The following is a 25,848-nucleotide window of genomic DNA, read 5'->3' as shown; positions in this document are numbered from 1 at the left end:
ATTATATACAGCAGAACAGTATTTCTGATTGTCCTCCAAGTACCACCAGAGGAAGCTCACGTACCACTGGTGGTACACGCACCACAGTTTGAGAACCATGGGTACAAGCTATGTCTGTTCTGATTGACTTGTATTTTTTCAACCATTTGCTCCTAAAATCGAATCCACTATCTGATAAATAACTATATATGTATATATATATATATATATATATATGTGTATATATATAAAAAAATTGTTGTTTGTTTTGCTGCAACCCTCTCATTATTCATCGTATAAAATTGCCCATATTATAAATGTGTGTAAATGGAAAGCAAAAGGGAAGAAGCTGTTAGCGACCACTTAGCCATGACCTCAGTAATGACCACAAATCAATGTAATAATTTAAGTAATACCTCTGGGACAAATCTAAACCTTATTATCTTTGCAGAGGCGAATGTTATGCCAGGGCAATTACATTTTTAAAGGTGTACCTAATTAAGTGACGCCTGAGAGTATACAAATCATTCTTTTCTTTATTGTAAGTGTGCGGGTGTGTGTGTGTGTGTGTGTGTGTGTGTGTGTGTGTGTGTGTACGGCATATGTGTGTGTGTGTGTGTGTGTGATGGCCTGGAAGCAGAGGATGATGATGATGGAGTGAAGTATAGAGAGGAGCCTGGGTCACAGACATGTGGGGGGGGGAACCAAAGCAGCTGAACCATAGCAGGTGGAATTGAGGAAATACCATTGCTGCTGTAGCAGCAGCAGCAGCAGCAGCAGCAGCAGAAGCAGCAGCAGCAGCAGCAGCACTGCTGACTCAGAGACCAATGATGGACATGTTGGTGTGTCAGCAGGACTAATACAATCATCCGTCAAAGGCCCATTCCTCCACTGCACTTGCTACTGGAGGAGGGCGATAGATCAGGGATGAAGGCCAGACATCAGCTACTCAGACCAGGTCCAAACCCAGTCACAGCTGGATGCAGATCTACAGGAGTAACAGTCATTGTGACTAAATATTTGGCTGCTGTGTGATGGATACCTCTTTGGAGGACAAACCTCCAAAGAAAACTCTTCAGCCTAAACCTTGTGGACGAGTTCATATGAAGCGTGACAGCGGTGATGTGACGGCACTTTGTCCGGTCTGTGATGTGTTACTGACCCAGTGTTGCGTAGTAGAAGGGGAAGTCTCCCAGGTATCCAGAGTACTGCGGCAGGGCAAAGAGTCCCCCAGGGTGACTGTTCCACATCAGGCTGCTCCTGGAGCCGTGCTCTAGCACTCTGTCCTGGATGATCTGCACACACAGCACACAAGAATGAACACAGATTAGACAACTAATGACATCATCGCCGTTTCAAGGACATGATGTCAGATTAAAACTTCTTTTTTTCAAAAACTTAAAAATGTACTGTTACAAACTGTAATTGTGACAGTATTTTCTTGTTAATTTAACAGGTTTTTTTTCTAGAATCAATGGTGAAAACCTTTATTGTTACGGTGAATTATGGTGTTGAATCCATTTCTTGACTGTTAAATTTACAGGTCTACAACTGTCCTACTGTAATTATAAAAAATGTCTCACTGTAAATTTTACGGGGAAGCTCTGGCAACCACAGCTGCCGTTTTTTTACCGTAAAAACAACTGATTTTTTTTTTACAGTGTATCTCATGAACACAAAAGGGAGATATGATGCACAATCCTGCCAATAATTGAATATCACTCAACTATTATAGGCATGAAAATGATCATTTAATAACAATTTAGTAAAGGGTAGGTTGACATATTAAAATATTTCAAGAGGAATTTAAAACCTATCAATACAGTTATTGTTGGACAGAATCAAACCGCACAGTCTCCATAAACCGAGAGTTGTACCAATTCCTACCTACATAACTGGCAAACAGTCCAATATTCAACAACGTGTTTGAAGAGACCTAATAAATTTTTGTCTGGGGCTAAAATAACCTCATCTGCCCCAACCAATCAGAGACCAGGACAGGAATACAACAATGGTTCCTCCTGGTGAGAGATTACGCAGTGAGAGCATGGACGTGTGAACTCAGAACTTTAGAGTCCTGATCATCAGACATGAAAACACACAGCGATCCTACATCTCTGAAAGTTCTGTCGTGTGAACTCGTGTGGACAGGACCGTGATTGGTGTGGCAGCCGTCTTTCGTGATCCAAGCCACTGAAGGAGGAAACTCTTCATTCAGACTGGGCGCCTCGTAAACCTGAGTGGCACTTACTGGGTTGTATTACTGGCTTAAATCAGATTATTTGAGCAAACACTAACTCAAGATTAAAGTCAAAATTTCCCTTAAATTGCAGATGACTCATGAAAATTCTCTCAAGAAATGATCTGAGTAGATTCAGGACAAAATTAAATATTGATTTGAACGATGGGCCTGGTAATGGAACACTTCACCCCACAAAGACGTCAAGAATGTGAATGAATGTCAAAACATCACCAATGTTCCGACTTCCACTGAGCCCATTTCAGTCCACAGTGAAACTCAGAGTATTCAAGACTCTGTCAGTGAACAGGAACTAAGAGCATGCTGCGGGCGTCGAATGGAAACTAGAAGCTAGCTCAGATTTCCAAATATTTGCTCCGTCATCGCCTCAATAACAACGACTGAATGTGTCAGGAGTGAGAAAAGAGGAGCTGAGAGATTTCTGTTATTGTGTATTATTTTCTCTGCAGGCAAATCAAACGTAAAAAACAAATCAGAACGTCACAGCCAAACAGCTAAAGATCCTTTCTTTGCTCAAATACAGTCCGTCTTCAGAGGAGAGACATACAGTTGATGTGCCTTAATATAACAAGGATGCCTTTTTTTTTTTTGTTACTTAAGTTTTATTTAAGTTTAAAGAAAGACATTAAAACTGTCTTTGAATTTAAATATACTTTTTGTGTTGATTCTACATATATATACATATTCTACATATACATATATATATATATATATATATATATATATATATATATATATATATATGTATATATATACATATATATACACACGTGTGTATTAAATATGATCTACATATTAAAGTCAGTAGCGTCAGGATAGTCAGACAGGAAGCGGGTGAGCAAGTAAGAGCTGATCAAATTGTAAAAAGTGAATAAAACAGCCAGAGGGGGCGTAATGTAATAACACTGACAAAGGCAGGTTCTATAAATTCATCATTCAGAGACATAGATGATGAGGAAGAGGAGGGGACTAACATAACAGCCCAGTGTGAGTTTGTTTTTACTTTCACAAGCGTCGTCCCTGAGGGAAGTTGATGACCATTTGCCTCAGTGGAACAGATTAACTTGAGAAGCCTTGACTATAAAAACACTGGCTGCCACCTTAAAAACCCCCAGCCCTTTTTACGTCTTATGAGGGGCAATTTTGCTCGCTTGGCTGCAGCTCCTCCCCCGTCGGCAGCCCTCAGCCGGGACATGATGGACGACTCAATCTCACCTCGGAGCAGCTACAATCAACCAATTAGAGCATGATAGATAAATCCTGCTTCCCTGTGAGCACACTGTGAGCCCGGCTCTAATAGGCCGCTTTAATAGGTGTACCAGTGCCGCAGATCCGGAAATGTTGACCTTGTGATTGGTCCAAATTAGTACAATTTCTGACAGGAAACGCGGCATGATAGATTGTGTGTCTTTGTTTTGCTGTGCACGCACGCACACGCACACGCACACACACACACACACACACACGCACACGCACAGTTCAGAGTGGATGTTGAAAGTCATTTTAGCGCCGGGGTGTTTGTGAATGTGGGCGATGAGATCCACTCTGTGTGTGTGTGTGTGTGTGTGTGTGTGGTTACAGATGTGTAAAGAGGGCGAGGGAGGGACTGTGGGGAGGGACCAGGCTCGACAGGATGAATAAACCATGTTGCTCGTTATCTCGGGGGCCACGGCAACGCCACACACATATGTCACCCCTTCCCCTCGTCACTCTCTCTCCCTCACAACCTCCCCCTTCTGTTTTTTTTACATGACAATCACTGAGGATTAAGCGTTTAGGCATCGTTATATTCAATATAAACACACACAGTCCAGGCACAGGTTTCCACCATGTCACCGTGCTATTTAGTGTGGATCGACAGCATATCAGCGAGGTTATGGCTGGGTGGTGTCATGTGAATCTGCACCCTGACACACGCTGGGACAGATACACAAAACAGACTAAACTCTAAGAACGTCGCTACTGATCGCAACAGATTTACAGCTAAATCCAAACATGTCCCAAGTCCCTGTTTTCTGGTTGTTAGGACGGAGACACTCTTCCCTCACAGCTGTCCACTGTGTTCAGGCGTCCTTATCACCAAAGTATAATAGTATCAGTATTGATAAGCAGGACTGGTATCAGTATCTGTAGCACTAAAGTAACAGTGATACGTGACTGAACACATGTGTGTCACATTCAGATGGAGGTCGAACAGTAAATAAGATTTCATGATGGAGAAGAGTCTCACTCCACAGCTTTAGAGCTGCATGATCAGACCTGAGAGTGGATTGAGCTGCAGCAGATTTAAATGATGGCTGGAGGAAGCTTTCCCCGGGTTCCGTGGTGGTCCCACCAACACAGGTGAGGCCACCACGGACCATGTGGTCAGTCCGGATGTGACCTGGTCACCAGTCTATCACAGGATCATACAGAACATACAAAGCCACACAACCATGTTTGTCTCTGGACTGTGGGAGGAACTCGTACCTGTGGAAAACCCACTCAGACACAGAGAGAACAGGACGCTGATGCTGAACCACAATCTGAACCTTGTTGCTGTAAGGCACAGCTGATTTTATCACTTTTATTTCTACAAAAGAGTTTCTCACATATTGTGAGAAACGACCTCCCACTCCTCCTACACACGATTACTGTCATCGTGTTTTTGCTTGTTTTTCCACACGTTTTCAGTTTTACGTCACAGCACATTTCCTTGGAACAACTTTGTATGTTTTAGTCATTTTCTGCCAACTGGACAACTTTAAAACAAGCATTATTACACAAGTAATGGCGTCTTTGACTCTGTGGCCCTTTGACCCCCTCACCTCTCCTAACAATGCTACTACAGAGAATGTGATGTGATAATACACAGTAAAATGAGGAGATTCAGAGTCGTAACGCGAGACGAACGCCCTTTGAATAAAACAAAAGAAAGCAGCTCATGAGAACGTCTTGGTGAACATGTGCTGGGAACTCTGTGTAAATGACACTTCCCATCGGTTTATTTAGCTTCAGGCCCTGAATCACAGAGACTGCAGAGTCTGCCGTGACACTGCAGCTCTCTGAGAGAAGGATTGATGACGGAGGAGGCAGAGCGGTGGAGAGAGGCCAAGAGGGCGGCTGGTGTAATGTATGTGCATGCACACGTGTGTGTGTATGTGCATGCACACGTGTGTGCGTGTGAAATCCTCACCTCCAGTGTGCTCAGCACTATCTTTTCCACAGAGGAGAAGTAGGCCTCCCACAGGAACTGCGTCTGTTGTCTGAGGGACAGGATCTTGTCCTGGTGGATGGAGCGCACCGTGGTTGGAATCTGTGAAATGACACACAGCAGTCAGTCAGCAGTAAACACTGAAGCCAGCGTTTAATGAGTGAACTGGGACCTTCAATGTGGTGATGGGAAGATTAGAATGGGTCCCGTGGACACACTCACGAAGCTCTATTAAGTGATGGGAACTGCGGCGGATACTGTATTGTTTTTTGAGCAGCAGCCACAACTATATTTAAGTAATCTGGGTCTGGTCCAAGTATTTAATGACTCTACAGAACTCCTCAGACGAGCTCAGAAGACCTGGAGGGAAAGTCCAACTCATGTTTAGTCACTTATTGTAAGTCGCTTTGGATAAAAGCGTCTGCTAAATGACATGTAATGTAATGTAATGTTTAAGTTTGATCTTTGAGGATCCTGAGTGAAGTGAAGTCTCCTGACTATCCAGTTGGTCGCCAACATGAGCCAAAATGTAAAGAGCTGAAGAAATCAGTGTAGTGTATAGTGCATTAATGTTAATTAAATGATCCTTGAATGAAGTGACCCCATGTGTACAGTGTATTGTTTGCATCTAACACAAATAAACCCTCAGAAATATGGCGTCTCCTGCACAGTGGCAGCTCTGCAGCCAGCTCGTAAATGTTATAAAACTCAATGTCAAACAATATTATCACACACTTACATACAAATGACCATTTAATGGGCAGATAATTACCTTTCTGACGTACCCCCGTGAAGTTCACGCAATATCAGGCAAATTCATTTTCTCATTCTTATTTGCCCTCACCAGGAACAATGACAGGCTTTAGCTCTATTCAGATGGGATTAGTTTTACATGGGTCGGTGGAGTAATATCATTTTACCACAGGACGACTTCCTGCTCCATGATATCACAGACACAACACAATGACCCACAGCGTGAAACTGGACCCGGGAGGAAACGCTGCGGTTCATTTTGGTTTGGAGAGAACATCGGTATCAGTGATAGACTATAGTGCATCACCACACCGTCGTTTCAGACCTTTATTTACCTAAGACGATTACAAGTCTTGTTTGGGTTCAGTATGGTGTTAAACACCTGAGGTTTGCCACAGACTTGTTTTTTATTTTATATTTTTATTAACATTAGAAGAACAGGTTTTATTTCAGCTGCAGGATTCGCTGTTGTTTTTTCCATCTGGTAAAGTTTCAGGTGAGACTTCTGTGGGGGCGTGTCTTAAGGGCCGTTACCTGCAGCAGGAGCCTCTCGTCGCCGATGACTGCAGCTGTGTTCCAGTCAATGATCTCGGAGAAAGGCAGCTCCCAGCCGTTACTCAGCATCACCGGCACACATGCAGCCTGAAACACAGAGAGAGACGGGAACTTCAATTAGTTTGAGTCAGGAATCGTCTGTTCCTGCGACTCCTAGAGAGGCGCAAGGATTCGGAAATATTCTAACCTCCAGCGTGTGAGAGCTGGGAAAAGTAGATTTCTCTCAAACTTCTGAAAACTTCAAAACTACGTCACTGCCGGTGCTGACACCACCGAACAATCCCTGAGTTTTCAGTAATTCCTGGTGCAACCCCTAGTTGAACTGAGTCCCCAATCGCAGCGAGTCTAGCGGAGACTATCAGGTGTGAAAACGACCTCAAACACGAAGCAGTTGAGGATTTTACAACCAAAACAATGAGAGGGAAAAAAAGAGATTTGGGTAATGAGTTGTGTGAGTTCTGAGCGTTCACATTACACGCTGTGTCATGAATTTTTCATAGAAAAACATCGACATGTAGACAGTCAGATAAACATAAGCCAACTAAGCGACAGTTTGGGGCCCCCAATATATTCTATATTTATATTCTATATTTAATTTAGTACACAAAAATAATGTCTTTATTACAAGATGAACAGTTGTTTCTGGTTGTGCTCGTGTTTATTTGATTTCTAACTGAGAGGCTTTGAATCATTTATCTGTTGTGTGAATAACAGAAGAGCAGCACGTTCAGGGCTGTGTGTCAGTGAAGCCGCACCTGTTGACACTTCAATATTAAACTGTGACTCTGGGAGCAGGAGAGTTTATTACTCAGAGCACGAGAGCACGAGACGCGGCAATGAGAGGAGAAAGGGAAATTCAAAAAGCAGAGGAAATTGGATTTAGATGTATGAGTGTGTGTCTGTCTGTGTTACCTCTTTAGGACTTTTTCTGGTCTAAACACCTCATTTTTGAGTATCTGCTTAATTCAGATGTGATTGTGGTTACATTACGTTTAAGGCTGGAGTTAGGATTAACTGGTTCAGGTTTAGGTTTTTGGATAAAGTTTAGTTTAGTCTTTATTCCAAATGAATGGAAGTCACTGCAGCCGAGCCTGAGGGTCACTTCTGGTTTAACTGACACCTCTATGACCCTAACCAGGGGTGATGTCATTACATCAAACACACACACACACACACACACACACACACACACACACACACACACACAAAGGACAGGAGTATAATCCCGAACCTTAATCCTAACCATACAACATGTCTCCACTTTAAAATGCAAGTCCCCATAATGTGAGATAACAAAGTCTTATCCCTAACCTTAACCACAACCAGGTAATGCCTCACCCTAACCTTAACCTAACCATAATTCAAATCTTAGTCCTAAACCTGACTAGTGCCTCATTAGGTCCAGGTTTTGCTTCCAAGAGGACTACTGGTCCTGACAAGGTGATGCTTTCTCATGCAAACACTAAAGCCTGACTCCCTCCATCTTCCTCTCTGGTGTAAGATGATGGATGTGGTGAGTCAGACAAACAGAGAGAGGAGAAGAAGAGAGGACATCTGTCCCTCCTGAGTGAAGCGTGTGCGTGTGCATGTGTGTGTGTGTGTGTGTGCGCGCGTGTGTGTCTGTGTGTGTGTGTGTGTGTGTGTGTGTACGTGTGTGTGTGTGTGAGGAGAGGTAAAGGACAGTGAAGTCGCTGATGCAGACGTGGACAAGGATGAAAGTGAGAGTTAAAGTCTGTAAATTTGAAGTTGATTGTTTCTGTTGTGGTTGTTGATGTTATTATTCTGCCTCTGTTTGATCGAGATGAACAGAAACAACGTCACATGACTTGTTTGCAGCAAGACCTACTCTTTTAACCTGACTGAGGGAGCGTTTGTGTGTATACAGCAGCAGTACAGGGGCGGGCGGGGACAGGAAGTGTTCATCCTGTCAGAACGCTTCTTTATCATTTCACTCGTCATACGTTACTCATGCGATGTTGCTGTTGCCTCCATCTATTTAAATATAAAAGAATCACTACCTCTGGGTTCTCACACCTTTTTTGACATCAATTTCAATGGCTTTTCAAGGACTTTCCAGGACCAATTTCCTTAAATTCAAGAGCTGGGAAGGTAACTTGTAAAAGTCTACTTTTATCGATTTGCAGCCACAACACTGCTATTGATTATGACTCCATGTTTGTTTCGTGTAGGCCTCGTCTATATCAGCATTTAACAAAAAAAAAATCCAATTCACAAACTTTCAAGGAATTCAAGGACCAGTGGGACCTGTGATTTTTTATTTATTTATTTAAATTATTATTTATTAATAATTTAAGCAACACAATTTAAAGTGGAGGTAAAACGATTCATTGTATAAAAAAGACAACAAATGAGTGGAAATGACCTCATTGATGCAGTCATAATCAGACTATGAATCACATTATGTTAGTCGGACTAAAATCAGACTTAATATGCATGTAAACACACGGATTGTTAGCATCTATCACCGTAGCTCAGCTTCTCTGCACTCATTTCATTCAATGGAAAAAGCTCAGTTGCACAAAGTCAACTGGTTAATTCAGTGCTTCATTTAAAAAAAGCCTCTTTATTTGTAGGAGGGTTATAGCAACACTACTGTCCTCTTGCTGGACTCTCTGATTATTCATTCACAAAGAGAACATAAGGAATAAAGAGTGTTTCAAACCTTGGACATTTAATCCCTTGGAGTATTTTTGTGAATGTATTGTTTGTATTTGCCCGGTCTCCCTTGGAAACGAGGTTTTCTGTATATTTCAAGGGTCATCCTGGTTAAATCAGCTTAAATGAATAAATATGACGAGTCAAAATGAACCTTGAAAAGTGCAGGCGTGACTCTGAACTACATAAAAGTAAAGAGAGGGATGACGGTTCATGATCATGGACGTGCTTTTCTCTCTAAATATAGTTTTTATTCATTCAGGAAACTTCAGGATTATTTTCAAAATGAAACCCTTACATTACTACACACATGATGTACATGTGAAAAGTGGTTTAGGGGTTAGTCACACTCTAAATCCAGAGTTAATGTAAGAATTAGCTTAAATCCCTCTCAAGGCTTGGTTGATAAATTCAGGGAAAATACTCAGCTCACTTCCTCACCAGGTAAAAGCGTCGATCACTAATGAAAAGCAAAAAACAAACAAACAGTAGAGCGGAGTCAAGTCGGGCCGAGTAGTGTTTCAAATGTTTTTCTTGTAAAGAGTTGGCTCAACAATTCAGGAAGCATCTTAAGTTCAGCACCAAGTCTAACTGTATTTCAATTTGTGGCAATAAATGTGTGACATGGACGAGGGTGCAGCGTTTTGTCATGTTAGTGTGTGTCTTTGTGTTGTTGTTTAGTTGTTGTTTACCTGCAGCGCCTCAAGGAAGCGAAAGGAACCCAGTCGTCTGCCACGAGGCACCAAACAGAAGGTGGAGTTGTGAAGCATCTCTTTATAGTCGTACCTGCAGAGACACAGCGGACACACGTGATGAGTACATGGTCAGAAACGAGAGCTGCACGTTCAGATAAACACGATAAATCATTATTATCTTGTCACAATATCAATCAACATTCTTCAATAACACAAACAGCGGAAATGAGCAGCGTAAAAAACAAGGAAAAACAAAATCATGATTTGAAGTAAGGCTGCAAATTCAATTGCAAAATAATCGTAACCACAATTTTCAATTCTAAAATATCCAAATCGACGGAATTAACATATGCAATTATTTGATAAAGACAGAATGTGTGAAAAATCAGCCATCAGATCAGATTCTGCAGTTCTGCGGGAATTTAATAACCATAAAATCGTGGCCTACAGATGAGAAACATGTGTTGTGATTGTGACAGACTCAGAGTCATGCTGATTATCAAACATAATGCAACAACAACACAACATATTGTGTCGCTGTAATTTGAAGAGGTTCATATTAAACCCCAACGCTCCCTGTGGCTCATAATTTAAAGGACAGTTCCATTTTAATCCACAAAAAAATGAGGCCTTCCAACGAGTGACAAGAACATAGTTTTTTATTTATTCTTAACTATTTTCCTCGGAGATAAAACTTCAGCCTGTCAGTGGTAATCCTTCATTTTACAACAATTCCTTAGTGAGCGATCACGACCACATACATTCAATGAATTTGCACTAAATTGTGATGAAATGAGTGAAACTTTAACCTTTCACATACACACACACACACACTCCTGCTCACACCGCCTTCACACCCCTCTATCTTGATGATGATGATGATGATGATGATGATGATGATGATGATGCCCCCATCCCTCTATCTTTCCACTGAGCTGTGCCTCTACAAACAGAGTGATCAACCCTGGCAGAGGTAATGAGCTGAGAGTGACACCTGCTTCCACCACACAGCTGTCTCCCTCTGTGTGTGTGTGTGTGTGCGCGCGCTGAATTCATCATTCATCAGTTGACATTGCTGTACTTAAATGTAAGAAATATAATAATAATAATAATAATTATGATGATACATTTTATTTATATATCACTTGTCATAAACTCAAAGGCGCTTCACATTAAAAGCATAAAAATGAATGCGACTGAGATTATTGTAACGTTGAGTTCTCATCCTTAAAGCTCGGTAATATTTTAAGATATTTTAATGTTATTTCATGTGCTCCATTATTTTTATTCATTAATTAAAGCTTGGCTTATGGAAGGGTGAGGGTTCGATTCCCGGCTCAGCTGACGTGTCCCTGGGTGAGACACTTAACGTTGCCCATGTTGCCTGTGACAGCAGCGTGTGAATGTGTGAATGTGTGAATGTGTGATAGAAAAGATAAAAGTGCTGCACATCGATGCACTGTATGACTGTGTGAGTGAACGTGTGTGAATGGGTGATGAAAGGCAAAAGCAGCTCTTCCCACTTTCTCTTTCCTCCACATAGAAACAGATGAGGTCACTTCTTCAAACAGATTTTTAACAATGGCCACATTTATTTATTACTTTGTTTCCATTGTTAAAAACATAAAAATAGAAATAATGAGGCCCGAGGGTTGTGAAGGTTGAGGGTTAAGAGAGTGGTGAGGCAGAAAATCATTTTTCATTTAGCCATCGTCTGTACAAGGTGAAGGTTATAAGGCGCGCGCACACACACACACACGCGCGCACACGCACACACACACACACACACACACGCACACACACACACACACACAGCTCTACTGATGATTCTGTGAGCGTACTGTAGATTGTACAGGAGTGTGACAGCGACTGCTGATGCTGAGGTTTGTGTGCCAGTGAATGTAGACTGAAATGACAGGGTGAAGCTGGAACAAACAAACTAGAGCTGCAACTAAGGATTATTTTCATAATCGATTAATCGGTCGATTATTTTCTCGATTAATCGTTTGGTCCATAAAATATCAGATAACCTTAAAAAATGTTGATCGGTGTTCGTCAAACCTGGAAATGATGATGTCCTCAAATGTCTTGTTTTGTCCACAAACCAAAATGATTGACTTTTAATGATTTCTTTGTTCATCATGACTTAACTTAACTTTGACCTAACCATAATTTATTAGCCCTACACCAGTTCCTCAGAAATGAGGTCCTGTCTCATTAGGACCAGTGTTTATGTCAGAAAAGGTCACACACACACACACACACACACACACACACCTGATATCACCATTGAAACGTTGCCTTTAACCAATCTGTAATGAAGTGTGTGGACACAGCAGCGTGTGATGACACAATCCCACCCTCACTCACATCTCCATGCATAACACTCTGCATAATGCAGTTATTGCGTGAACACGTGTACACTGAGACGCGCACACACACACACACACACACACACATACACTTGCAGTGTGAACAGGCGACAGCTGCACAGAGACGAAGAAGCTATCTTAGCCCATATTTCCACACCAGCTGTCTGCCTGGACAGGGTCTGTGTGTGTGTGTGTGTGTGTGTGTGTGTGTGTGTGTGCACAACACACCAGCATGTGATGGCAATGCATATCAATCAATTTTGAGTCATACTCCAACCTGTCTGCTGTCGTCTTGCTTTACTAGCGCGGCGTCGCTGTTGCCTTTGTCTGTCTTGGCATAAAACAACTTCCTGTGCGCAGTTATGGAATGTCGCTGGGCTAATCAAGAAACACAGTTAACGCTTTCACACTGACACGGTTCTAGTTCAGAAGGTTTGTTTCCCTTCACTTCTCTGTTGTCATTCTCCTTCCTCTCGTCTCCTCTCATCTCTCATGGTTCATGATCCATATGATGTTCTAAGTGTTAATGTTCACAACACTATGTCAGTGTGAGAAAATGATGATGTCATAGCCCCACCCTCTCCTCGCGTTTTAGTCAAATAAAGATTTATTTAAAAACATAGTAGTTTGTACATATCGTGCAATCTTTACGCGTACACCACGTCTTCTTCTTTGTTTTTGGTGTATTTCTGTGGCAGCGTTACAGTGCCACATACAGGCCTGGCATATGTACTACAGCATAGGATTAAGAGACGGCTGCCACAGAACAAATGCTGCTACTTTTACTGTTAATATCGCGTCTGTTGTATTTGTTTGTATTAGTAACCATAGCCATGTTGTTTGTGTTGTGTTTGTGTGAAATAATGACGTCGTTCTTTTCTTAGGAGAGAGAACACATTTCTGAATATGTACAGGCTTTTGTGGGTTAAAGGTTTTAATGAGAGGCCTTGACAAGGAACATCCCCTGCTATGGAAACCCACTCTCACCTCCCCATTACCTCTCTGTTCCATTTCTCATCCTTATTTCCTTCCTTTCTTTCACCGTGTTTTCCACCTCTCTTTTCTTTTCTCTTTCCTTTTCATGTCTAACAGCAGCTCTGCTTTCTGTCCACATGACCTTGAGCCACCATTGTGTTCAGAGCCTGCAGGGTGTGATTGTGTCTGCGTGTTCTTATTCATATTCAGAAGTGTGTGTGTGTGTGTGTGTCCACCATTAAGAGAAAGAGAGTGAAGAGGACTTAATGTAGGGAGGACAGACAACAAGACTTCATCCAGTGTCTGTGCACGTGAAAGTGCTGCGGAGCTCATGTCAGCGTGTCTGACAACTGTAAAAACTCTCTACCAGCCGCGATGGCAACATCCTACACTGTTGCCGTGACAACCTGTCATTAAGTGCCTTCATTTGCGGAAACTTAATTACACGGGATTGGTGCTTCATCCACACTGACGAGGAGTAAGGGGGTGAAAGAGGAGAGGGATTAGACGTGTGTGTGTGTGTGTGTGTGTGTTTCAGTGACACATTCACAGCTGAGTTCACTGGTATCTCAGAGAAACCTCAGTCAGATCAGACGCCGTCTCTGCCCTCGCCTCGTCCTTAGCAACCCTGACTGCTCCCTCATGACCCGTGAGATAATAATCAGTTTCTCAAGAACACGCTTGGTAGTTAGTTACTGTTGCTATGTAAACAGTCAAATTCATACTCAATTCAGACGCACTCCTCTTTTATTTCACACAGAAATAAAAGAATTTGAAGCAGATTATCAGTGACTCAGTGAATCAGTGGCTTCAGTGGCTGTTCACTCTCTGACCTTCAGAGAGAAGAAAGCGGGATCCAATTTACCACTCATTGAGGCTGTGGTTTGGATGATACACCATAATATTTATCTTACAAAATGCTCAGAAAACCTGCCTCACACTAGAGGATAATTGGCCAGATTTCAATTCCAATCTGGTCCTTCCGACCAAATCATCCTGTAGTGTGAGGGGTTAACTATGGTGGTCGACAGGGGGGCGAACGCACGGCAACGACCCAGAACACATGCAAGAGGAGAAACGAGCCGCAGGTTCATAAACGCTGCAGATTCAAAAACACAAACGAAAACAAACGTGAGAAACGCGCTGCAAAAGAAAAATCATCTGCAGAAAGAAACAAAACACATGCATCGACAAAAACACGCTGCAAAAACAAAACATCGCAAAACCGAAAACACACACAAAACGAATAAAATAACTTTTATTAAAGTAAGTCCCCGAGTATCGTAACAGCTGGTCGTAGAGCTACACGACAACGAGCGCTCCCACAGACCCACTTCTGTTGATGCACGGGTTTGTACGCTGACAGTCCCCCTCCATGGCTGCTTATATTCTGAAGACTCTGTGGGAGTTTGTGTGTATGATCAAATTTAAATTTCATGATAAACACAAACCCCACAAATCAAATAACAATAATGAAAGAAAATAACAGCTGACCCATAATTACATGTGAGTCGACGCATATTGTGGCGTGTGTTCCCACGAGACAAGGACAGATGTGCAGGCTGAGTGGGCTTATGGGTAAAAAGATGGCATCTTAGATTCCTGACTGAACGTGTGTGTGTGTGTGTGTGTGTGTGTGTGTGTGTGTGTGTGGGTGTGTGTGTGTGTGAGGACGATCACGCACAATCAGTCGTGAGCAACTGGAATCCATGTGCATTTATAGCCTTCTGCACCCACTTTATTTTCACCCCCCCTCCTTGTTTACCCCATGACTGAGTGGAAAAGAGTGTGTCAGCATCTGTGCATGTCCAGATGTGTGTGCGCACTGTCCATTTTTGTCCAGTCTTCCTCCTCCTCCTCCTCCTCCTCTACATAACACCTGCTGTACACTGTGCAACAAATTAATTAGCCTAATTAGCACTCATTAGCCCTTAACCCTTATGCTAGTTCCAATTAACATGGAGGACCCAGAGGTCTGCCCGGCCAAACAAACCGGCTCTCTGTGGTCAAACCCGTGATGAGCCTGCGGTCCGTCCACAGCCTGATGACACCCACGTACCGGACTGTGAAGACTTTCCTCTGCACAAAGACAGGCACAGTGTGGTGTGTGACATATATTACTGAAGAATGTTGAAAATGATGTCATGCTCACCACGTCTTCACAGTGATGGGAACATGTGGCTGCAGAAAACACAGCACAGGAAAAAACCACCAGGCAAAAATCTGTACTGGATTCAAGTTTCCACATATGATCCAGTACATACATCACTGTTCACGTGCTTTGTGGCGTGAAGTCACAGACGGTTGATGAAAATGTACGTGCTCAACACGTCTGGAAAGTGAAGCCAAACCACGAGTGCCTGAAACCAACCAGAACTCTCTTGAAAGGCCACCAGGGGGCAACGACACTGGATGTAAAATTAAGCCAATTTGCAAGTCGATGGGAAAATCACCATCTTTCTCACTCACTATGAATCGTAACATCTTCCTGAAACGTTTGTTCTCAGATCCTCAGAACAGAATGACGATTGATCGATTGATCTGTTGATTATTTTCTCAATCGTTTGGTCCATAAAATATCAGAAAATGTTGATCAGTGTTTCTGGAAAGGATGATGTTCTCAAATGTCTTGTTGTCTGGTCCAAAAACCAAAAAATATTCAGTTTGAATCATTTCTTTGTTACACGGAGCAAAGATATCCGAAAATATTCACATTTAAGAAGCTGAAGAATCAGAAAACTTGCTTTAATTCCTTAAATACACTTCATGGATTATCAAAATAGTTATCAGATATTGACAAACACGCTAAGAACACGCTAACGCGCAGATAATGCTCCAGCACACAGTGACTGCTAATTGCCAGGTAGTGTCAGAACACATGTGATGTTGGTATTATAATCAGAAAAGTACCATCAAACACTCGTTACTCGCTAAAACCACCAGCCGAGTCACACTGGACTCCTGAGGGACACACACTGAGGAGCACACATCAGAACACTGGCCGGCTTCATCTGCATCATAAGATGAGAAGAGCATAAGAAGAGCAGGTGTTTGCACCACTTCTGTCAAAGAAATGACACAGTGAACCAAACACTGTACGACATCATTGATTCCTATGAGTGACTGACAGGTGACAGTCTGATAGAAACTGCATGGGTGCATGCAGCTATTTCTATAATGACTTGAGACGCATTGATGGACCACACGTGTTCATCAGAGGCGCGTGAACTTTCATCTGCACTGGGTTTTATCGTCTATACCTGGGCGTAAGATCTTAAGTGGGACTTAATATGACAGGTCTTTCTGCTCCGTCAAGTCCAATTTCTTGAGGGGACTTTTTGATTGATGGGTTCATGGTAATCCCTCGCTTTGACTTTTTTTCTCTCTGACACTCCATCACTCTCGCGATGAAGAGTGAATTCAGAACTACAGTCAAATAACGACGTGTGGAACATTTTCAGACGCAGTTCAAAACCAGCGAGACTTTCTCTGCTGACCAACAGTTCCAGTCTACACACTGTCTCTCAGACTTAAACAATACGCACGTGTCTACAGGAACATAATGTTCCAGAGACTATCTGGCCAACCAAATATAAGCTGTGAATCCAGCATCTGAAGGGATTCCCTCACTTGCCCACCAAGATCGACCAATTTCAGGCATTTATTTAATTCATATGAATAAATAACCAGTTTACTGTTAAGTCCAAGTGATCGATTGTCCTGAATCATATTTAAGACCACCATATTACAGTGACCTTGACCTTTGACCACCAAACCACCATCAGTTTGTCCTTGAGTCAAAGTGAACATTGACGCCAAATATCGAAGGATTCTCTCGAGGCGTTCTTAAGATGTGACATTCAAAAATCAAAAAAGTGATCTTTGACCTTTAAAGTGTAATCAGTTTGTGGTGAAGTGAACGTTCACAAGAATACACCAGACAATCAAAGTGACAGCATGAATTATTCGGCCATGAATGTCGCCAACGTGGAGGCACAAAAACCCAGGGTCTGTGTCAGTGGGAGATTTGTTGATGTAGGTTTTATTTATTCATCAACGCCAATCATTTCACCAGATTTCTGTCCTGGTGTGTCGGAGCAACAGGAATCTGTCTGATTCTGTGTATCTGCACTGGGTCCATAATATTACTATTCAAATGAAGCCGGGCAGGGAGTGGAGCGGCAGGTGGTGGGTGTGAACCATGCAGGACTGAAAAGAAAAACTTGCCGTGAAGACGGGGCTCACATTCGGCACGCTCGGCACAAACTTTTCAATCACTTCACGTTTGCCAGCTCTTTCCCTCCAGCTACGGTCCCTTCTACCCCCCCCCCCCCCCCCCAACATGCAAGGCAGAATATTTTACAAATACCCCGATAACAAGAAGTCTTCCTGCCGCGATACTAATTCACGATGACGGCTTTATCCTTGCAATCTTTTCAATTTGTCCTCTTGGATTTCTTCCACTGCCAACAGATGGAGGCAATTTTTCCGTTACATTTAGTGTCTGCGTCCGCGGCAGTCGGAGGCCCCAACTACTACACACACACACACACACACACACTCCCACGGGCCTCCAGAGTATGGAAGTGAGGTCAATTTCAAACTGGATGACACATATTCCACGCACGTATCCAAGAATATTTTGGGAATGTGTTCTCATAGGCAGCCGCAGGACTGCACCTCTACACTCGTCTACTTAAATACACACACACACACACACACACACAGTTAGTGTAAGTTAGTGCCTGACTGTGTGTTCTTGCAGATGAGGGGTACGGGGTCCAGGCTCCGTGGATGTTCAGTGGACACCAGCTGTGCCTCGCTCTGGACTTCCAGATGGTCCTCCGGGACACCTCACTGTGCACATAACTTTGTGTCTTCATGTGTGTTTTGATCCGTACGTGTGAGACAGTCTCAGATTTTGTCTTCAGAGCGCAGAGGAGGCTGGAGTTGTCCTTTCATCTAACATCACACGCAGAGAGTGAGAGAACACATGTACCATCCACGTTACATCCTGGACAGGTCGCCCATCCATCACAGTGCAAACATACTCACTTTCACACCTACAGTTCATTTTGAATATCCAGTTAACCTCTGCATGTTTTCTGGACTGTGGAGGGAAACAAAGAAGGACTCAAACCAGTGACCCTCCTCCTGTGAGGCAACAGTATCAGCCACACCGCAGGCTCTTTCACGATAAATCATTCACCAACATCTTGAAGCGTCTACACAACACACACCCTCACATAAACCCAAGCCAGCGCACTAATGGACACAGACTCAATTCCGCGTCCACCATTGCACACTAACAACCAGATTTTCAAAGCATCACGACCATTATCTGGATCCCATCTGTTGCTCTGTCTCTCCTCCAATGGACGAGCAGAAACTTAAACGCATCTAATTCTTTGTCTGCAGACACAATTTAATATATTTCCTCTGAAGACTCCCTGAAATCAAAAAATAAACCCAGTCCTGGAGCCACCTGAGTCCCTCAGCACAACACCACCAATCAGAAAAGGCTCAGGAACCAACCCTCAGTGGTGCCAGAACTAATTCAGTAAAAGAGATCCTCTGTCATCAGTCTACATTTCTTCTTCTTCTTAAAATTGCTCTTTTTAGCAGGAATTAGAAGTAGCTGCTATATTTTCCAAACATGGTGTTTGAGCGTAGTGGAGTTTTGGTTGCAGAGACTTTAGCTGGTCCCCACAGGGCATGAAGGAAAGGATACTGATGAGATGGACTGAAGAGGTAAAGGTGACATTTTTAATGGTAGATTTGAAAATAAGTCCCATTTTGGGCAAAATCTTCACCGTTTTGCAGCAAAGATGTTTGTTGGTCGTGTCAGTGGGAGCTTTCAGACGTCACCTCACAGTCTTCATCAAAGACAGCTGTCAGCTACAAACTGACCAGGTTTTAACCATTAACTATCACCATGACAACTGCATTTGTGTCAGACATCCAATGTGAGGTCATCACATGATCTAACCAAAACTTCCAAGATGTTAAATATGCTGAGGCAAAATACGGAGGAGTTTAAGCTTGAAGAATGACTGACATGACTGATAGATCAATAGCTGCACAGACAGTTTCAGCTTCAGAGTTTCAGCATGACAATATTTGAATGAACCACACAGTAGACCATTTGATGTGGGCAATAATATGCAATTTTCTGCCACTTGTTCACCTCCTCGACTGCTTATCCATGCAGATATCTAATCACACGACAGCAACTCAATGCATTTAGGCACGAGGACCTGGTCGAGACGACCTGCTGATGTTCAGACTGAGCATCAGAGTGAGGAAGATTAAGATATGACAAGACATGATGTAGAACATGGTCTACAGTAGTTGTTGGTAACAGGTGGGCGTGGTCTACAGTTACGCAGGGTGATAATTCTGGTTTACATTGGCCAATTTGGGTGATTGACAGCTCCTTTTAATCCTCTACACCAATAGAATCAGGCTCCGCTCTCTAAATTCATGTATATCACTCCATTAGCGCGTGAAAAGGATGCAATTTGATGGACATTCGCCCTTCTCCAATCAGAACTATCTAATGTCGCTCTGGAATGACCAATCAGACCCGCAAATAGTCCCCAAAGCATGCTGGGAAGTGTAGTTCTTCATTAGAAGTGGTTTGTTGTGGTGGAAATGATGAAATAATGATAAACAGCAAAGGTAAGACAACATTTGTGGTTGGTATTTCTTCAACGTGAGTTGTTGTTTTGCTCTTATTTTGCAGCTGGATCCGTGAGTCTTGGTTGTGGAGTCTCTGCTGTCCAGCAGACACATGTTTTTTGTTGTTTACATAATCACGCTGATTCTCGGGTGCCGCTTTTCAATGTTTACACTGTTACAGTGTTTTCTGCTCCAGCTGGTTTCATCGATCGGTGTTTAAACTGTGTTTGGTGAACATAAGAATGTTTTCTTATGAGCTTTGAGCCGAGTTTCTGACCTTTCTGTGGGTATGCAGCAGTCTGTGTTTATTAAAGTTACACATGGCTTTATGACGTGTTTGCTGCACTGGGGGGCGTCAGGGAACAAGAGGTTCATGTCCGTAGCAAAGTTGAACTACAACAAACGATTCCTACGAGTCCTATCTGAACACAAAAGGGATTTTAAACTCATTAGGGAACCACCGTAAAACTTACTTTAGAACAAAGATTTCACTGTCGAGGAAGTGTAGATTACAGCTCTTTGTGGTATATAACTACTGTACAGGAGGATTGAAAATGCAACTGGCTCCTTTCGACAAGTCAACAACTGGGGTGGCCAATCAGAATTCAGGGGGGTCCAGTGCCACCTCTGCCTCCCCTCTAGCTCCGCCTCTGCCAATGATGGTCCCATTTAGAGTAAAACAGACAATAAAGCCGGTTATGCTTCAGGGAAGGATGACATGCTGGTCCTCGCAGTCTCAATAGATCCATCATGAGCTTCTTCTTCCTCATTGTTGTTGTTGTGGTTTGAACAGCCCATTACAAACCATCTTAAAACAACAAGAAAGACAAAAACACACATGTAGCCTGATCCTGATCACAATGCTACATGCTATTTACATCATACATTGGAACTGGATGGGATTGGATCCCAACTCACGGAACGTGAGGTTGCTTCGGGTTGGAAGTCCAAGGTCAGGGGGCAGACCTCGGAAATTCCGAGTTCTGACTCCAAATGGAACACTCCATAAGAAAGTGTGTGTGTGTGTGTGTGTGTGTGTATAGTATTCACCGCCTTTGCTCCTTCATTCACAAACAATCCCTCTTCTTTTTTCCCCCTCTCAAACAGACTGACAAGCACATACACAATCACACCAGAGTGAGTTTGACATCAGCATCAAACACAGAGTGTGTCAGCATCACATGACACCGGAGAGCGGCGTGATGCCTCAGACAGTTCCTGCTCCCAGTGTGTGTGTGTGTGTGTGTGTGTGAGAGAGAGAGACAGAGAGGGAGACAGAGAGGGAGTGAGAGGGGTGGGTGGAGGTACAGTTGTCAATCACACACAGAGAAGCAAGCGAAGTTATATGCTACCTAGTGGGTTCATCAGTGCCAGGTGTCAGTCAAACCCCCAAGATCACACTGACTGTCTGTCGGCACCCATCTGTGTGTGTGTGTGTGCGCGTGTGTGTGTCTGTGTGTGTGTGTGTGTGTGAGAAAATGATAGTGAGAGGCCACAGTCAGTCCTGGGAGACAGATCATGTGGAGAGGGACACAGAGGACAAGAAAAAATAATGAGTGGGAGAAAAAAAGAGGACGCAAACGTCCACCCTGACGCAATTATGATTCAATTTGGATTCGTGCATCAATTATGCAAACGTATTCAAGAGACATGTCAAATATTGATAGGCTTTTCAACTTCTCAAACTGTATTCATTAAGGAGCCAAACTTCACCCGGACTCTCTCATTAATCATGGATAGATGTCAGCTGGAGGTCTACATTCAGATTCAGCCAACATTCCCACAACCAGCTACAGCTATGCCCTGTATCTGTGTGTGTGTGTGTGTGTAGCTGTGGTCACTGTGGAACCGTGACTTGTTGTATGTGAGCAACCCTAAATACAACATGGTGAGTGAGGCGGGGGATTGATTCAAGATTCTTCAATACAGTATGAAAATCAATATCCTGTCTTCCATACCGATTCCAGGACAATATATTAAATCCCTTAGCAACAGCACAATAACAACCTGGTAATAGTATGGTTATAACTTAATAATAGGGAGGTTATATTGTGGTAATACCATCATATTAATTGTAATAAGGCTAAAATACTATGTGAAGTAATATCCAGATAATAGTGTGGTAATGAGAATTTCAATCTAATATAATATAATATAATATAATATAATATAATATAAAATTAATATAATATAATATAATATAAGGTTATGGTTTAATTGGCTCAGTTTTATCTGAAGTCACAAGCAGCAAGAAAATGGAAAATGAACTCTGAAAATTACAATCAAGTACAAAAAAAACAAAGAATATGTCAATAATGCATCATGGATAATACACCAGAGGAAGCTCCTCCATCATAACAGGAAATCTGGATATAATCAAGCATTAAATTGATGTAATAAGGTATTCTATTAGGTATTAATAAGGTAATAATTATAACATATTTATGTAACCATGTCAATTTAAAATAATGAGCTGCGTGTAAGGTTTGTGCCGTCTGTCCACATTCCTCTGCATCTCCGTTACGTCAACACAACAGACGGCTCCTCGGGCTACAACTGCTGCGTCTCAGTCACATGACAAGCCTCGTACACAGAGCTAACCTGCGCTCATGTGACTGAACTTAGGCTCCAAAGCTGGGCGGGGTCATGGCACACAGGTCAAAGGTTAGTCTGGTCCCCACCCTGAAGAACAAAAGGGAGGAATAAGCCTTTCAGTGGCTTGGATTGAGGGAGTTGTGCTGTGTGTGTGTGTGTGTGCAGAGGGTATGATGGACAAAGTGGAGAGAGCTCATGTTCGTGTCTGCGTGGATGAAAATGTGAGGATGAACCCAGAGTGCAAACCTACTGCTCTGACTGCCGGCCTCCCCTGGAGCGCTGCACTTGGCTGGGGAGTGTGTGTGTGTGTGTGTGTGTGAACAGCTGTTCTCCAGTGCTACATGGGGAGGTCAGGCAGAGACACAGCGGAGCTACAGCTGTGGCCCTGGGGCTTGTGGGAACTGTGGCTTCAACAACGTGGGAGACAAGAGGAGAGGAGGGGGGAGGGGGTTGAGTACGAGATATGAGATTGAGCAGAAAATCTGGATTTTCAGGCTGAGATGATGTCAAAGGAAGCACGAAAGACGAGTAGAACAGGAAGGGAAAAAACACACAGGAAAAGGAAAATGAACCACATTAAAAAACCACAGAGAACACCAGGCAGCGTGGACTGTGACGTCGCAGCCACAAGGTCATTGCCCAGGAACATGAGCCGAGGAGCACGTACACAGGAATCTGTATCTGTCATATCACTCACAAACAACTCAGCATCAATTTGGATGATTTGAGTTTGGAGTTGTTGTTTTTGTTTTTACCACCAAAACACTGAGTTTTACAGCCAGAAATGGAAATGAGTTCTTTTTTTATATATATATATTATTAGGTTGTATAAAAGTGTGTAGTTGATATTTTAAAGTCTAACTAAACCCGCTCTTCGGGGGCTAACTCCCCCAATGCCTGATTAAAAAACTGAGAGTTGAGTGAGAGAGCAGAGGAGGACAAGGTGCATCACATTGAAAGCTGGTGTTTACACTGATTTATCACAACAAATATAATTTACAACACTTTACACTAAACACTGAAGATTTCTGCTAGATACCCAGACACATCGGTGGGTTAGTTACACTTTAAGTGCATAAAGCACTCAACTGCTGATTTCGATGCCATGGCGACCTCAAGAAAATGAATCGAAGCTCATTAAGAACTTGCTTTTCCTCGTTGAGAAGCAGCCTGCTGGCAAAAGAAGAAGAAGAAGGAGAAAGAAATCTGAATTAAGAGCCACTGTTGGAGATAATGCTTATTTCAGGACAGCACATAATGTGATAAGTCTGAGAAATCTCCTCTTTGTTTCGCCCGGACCATCACGGGCTGCGGTCGAGAGCAGAGGCCCCGCTCCAATGGACAGAGACCAGCGGTGCTGACAGTGAAAACGAATAAGCTGTGTGCACCGGCAGAGAAATGGACTCATCTCTCTGACGCACAAAGAAAAACGACTGGTGGTGTTCTTCACCATTTCCAAGAACAAAAAAAGATAAAAAACTGAAAAAGAAAAGGGAAAAAAAGCTACTTGTTGATGCTGAAACCGAACACTAAATCCCTTCTGCCTGACAGATTTGGCAAAAGAATAATATCTGCAGCAAGAGTAATATTTGCAGCCTACATTATACATACGGGGGAATAGAGTGAGAAATGCAACTAGACCAAAAGCCAATTTATGGCCTGTGTGGGAAAAAAACCTTTAATAAAAGAGGGAAACTTGTTCAAGGTGCAACTTAAAAAAGAGAAGAAAAAAACCTCTCTCATCCAATCACAGTTATAGATATATAAGTGGACGTTAACAGTGCAAACAGGCGTAGGTGTTAGAAAAGAATGAAGATTTATTAGAGATGAGTTAGAGGTGAGCGTTGACTGGCGAGGTAAAACTGTACATGTGACAGATAACATCGTGAATCTGTGTTATCGCTCTTTGATAACACGTATATGTACGTGTGTGAGTGACTTGGCGAGGTTCCTGCAGGGGATGGAGTCAGTAAAGCGTATCCTAGCAACATGCTCTGACACATCACAGGCTAGATTCCCTGTAACTGATAAACTGCTATTTGATATGCAAGCACACTTAATGTGCCAAAAATGTATTTAGGGCTCAAAAACCACAATCAAAGAAAAACAGAATGTAAGGACGTCACTTTTAAACCTTATAGTGTCACTTATCTGTCCAAAGAAGTCGTGTCTTTAGACAAAGTAGATCATGTTGTTATTGGTTTTATGGGACGTGATGTCAAAGCCGTCATCTCAAATAGAGCAATTTTCCTGACATTAGCCGCGTCTTTGACTTCAAAGAAGCAGCTAATTTTCTATTTTATAAGCAGAATTACTGACGCTGATGTATGAAACACCGCCAACAGAAAACTCAACGCAAACAACATAATGTGCTTTTAATTAACTTGACGACAGATGACAGAATCACTGATGGTTCTCTACAGCGTGGAAGAGAGAGAACATCATTCTCTTTTTTTAAGGATATTACACAAAATGGAGCTTATCTTATATCTGAGGACAATGATGATGTGTTGATTAAATTATAGATATTCTGGATCACTGGTTTCCTGCAAAGACTAAACTGACTGAAAGTTGTAAGTGAAGCTCCGCCTGTATAGTCCATTATTTCTTTTTTTCCAGAACTCGACAAATTATCTGACAACAATCAAAAATTCAAAGTTATTCTTCAACATCGAGGACGAGTGGCATAGTAAAGCACTGGTTCCTCACAGCGAGAAGATTCTTCTCCCAGCAGGAAAGTTCTCTAAATTGACAGTAGATCATCAGCATCTGCATGTAAAGTGTGAACCCTTTCTATCGTACAACATTATTTTAGAGACAACAACCAAATTGGTGGAATTAGTGAGTAAACTGGATCATCAATTAGTTGATAAATCCTTCTATTATGTGTCAAACTGGTGGCTCGGGGGCCACATGTGGCCCACCAATTGATTACATGTGTCCCGCCCACCAAGGTGATGGAATAGAGACAGAATATAAGACTAAATGTATTTGCCGGCAATATTTTTATAATAGTAATAAGACATTGGGTTGTAATCATTGATTTATTAAATGTATTACACTCAACATGAAATTACATGTATTTAAGCTGTTTTAATCACAATTATCCTCGTC

At 42.5% G+C, this 25,848-nt stretch overlaps 1 protein-coding gene across 1 annotated transcript in view; it reads right to left on the bottom strand.

Moving 5' to 3' along the window:
* The window catches only part of ext1b (exostosin glycosyltransferase 1b), a 109,547-nt gene that overhangs the window by 18,931 nt on the left and 64,768 nt on the right, over positions 1-25,848 (bottom strand). Inside the window, exons 3-6 of the mRNA XM_058619016.1 lie at positions 10,109-10,202; positions 6,720-6,827; positions 5,415-5,534; positions 1,142-1,274 (exon numbers count right to left, since the gene is read on the bottom strand). Coding sequence (XP_058474999.1) covers positions 1,142-1,274; positions 5,415-5,534; positions 6,720-6,827; positions 10,109-10,202 — 455 coding nt within the window. The remainder of the gene's footprint in view (positions 1-1,141; positions 1,275-5,414; positions 5,535-6,719; positions 6,828-10,108; positions 10,203-25,848) is intronic.

This window comes from Solea solea, chromosome 20 (genome assembly GCF_958295425.1).
Source record: "Solea solea chromosome 20, fSolSol10.1, whole genome shotgun sequence".
NCBI lineage: Eukaryota > Metazoa > Chordata > Actinopteri > Pleuronectiformes > Soleidae > Solea > Solea solea.
The sequence above is the reverse complement of the archived record's forward strand: the minus strand, read 5'-3'. Positions and strand labels throughout refer to the sequence as shown.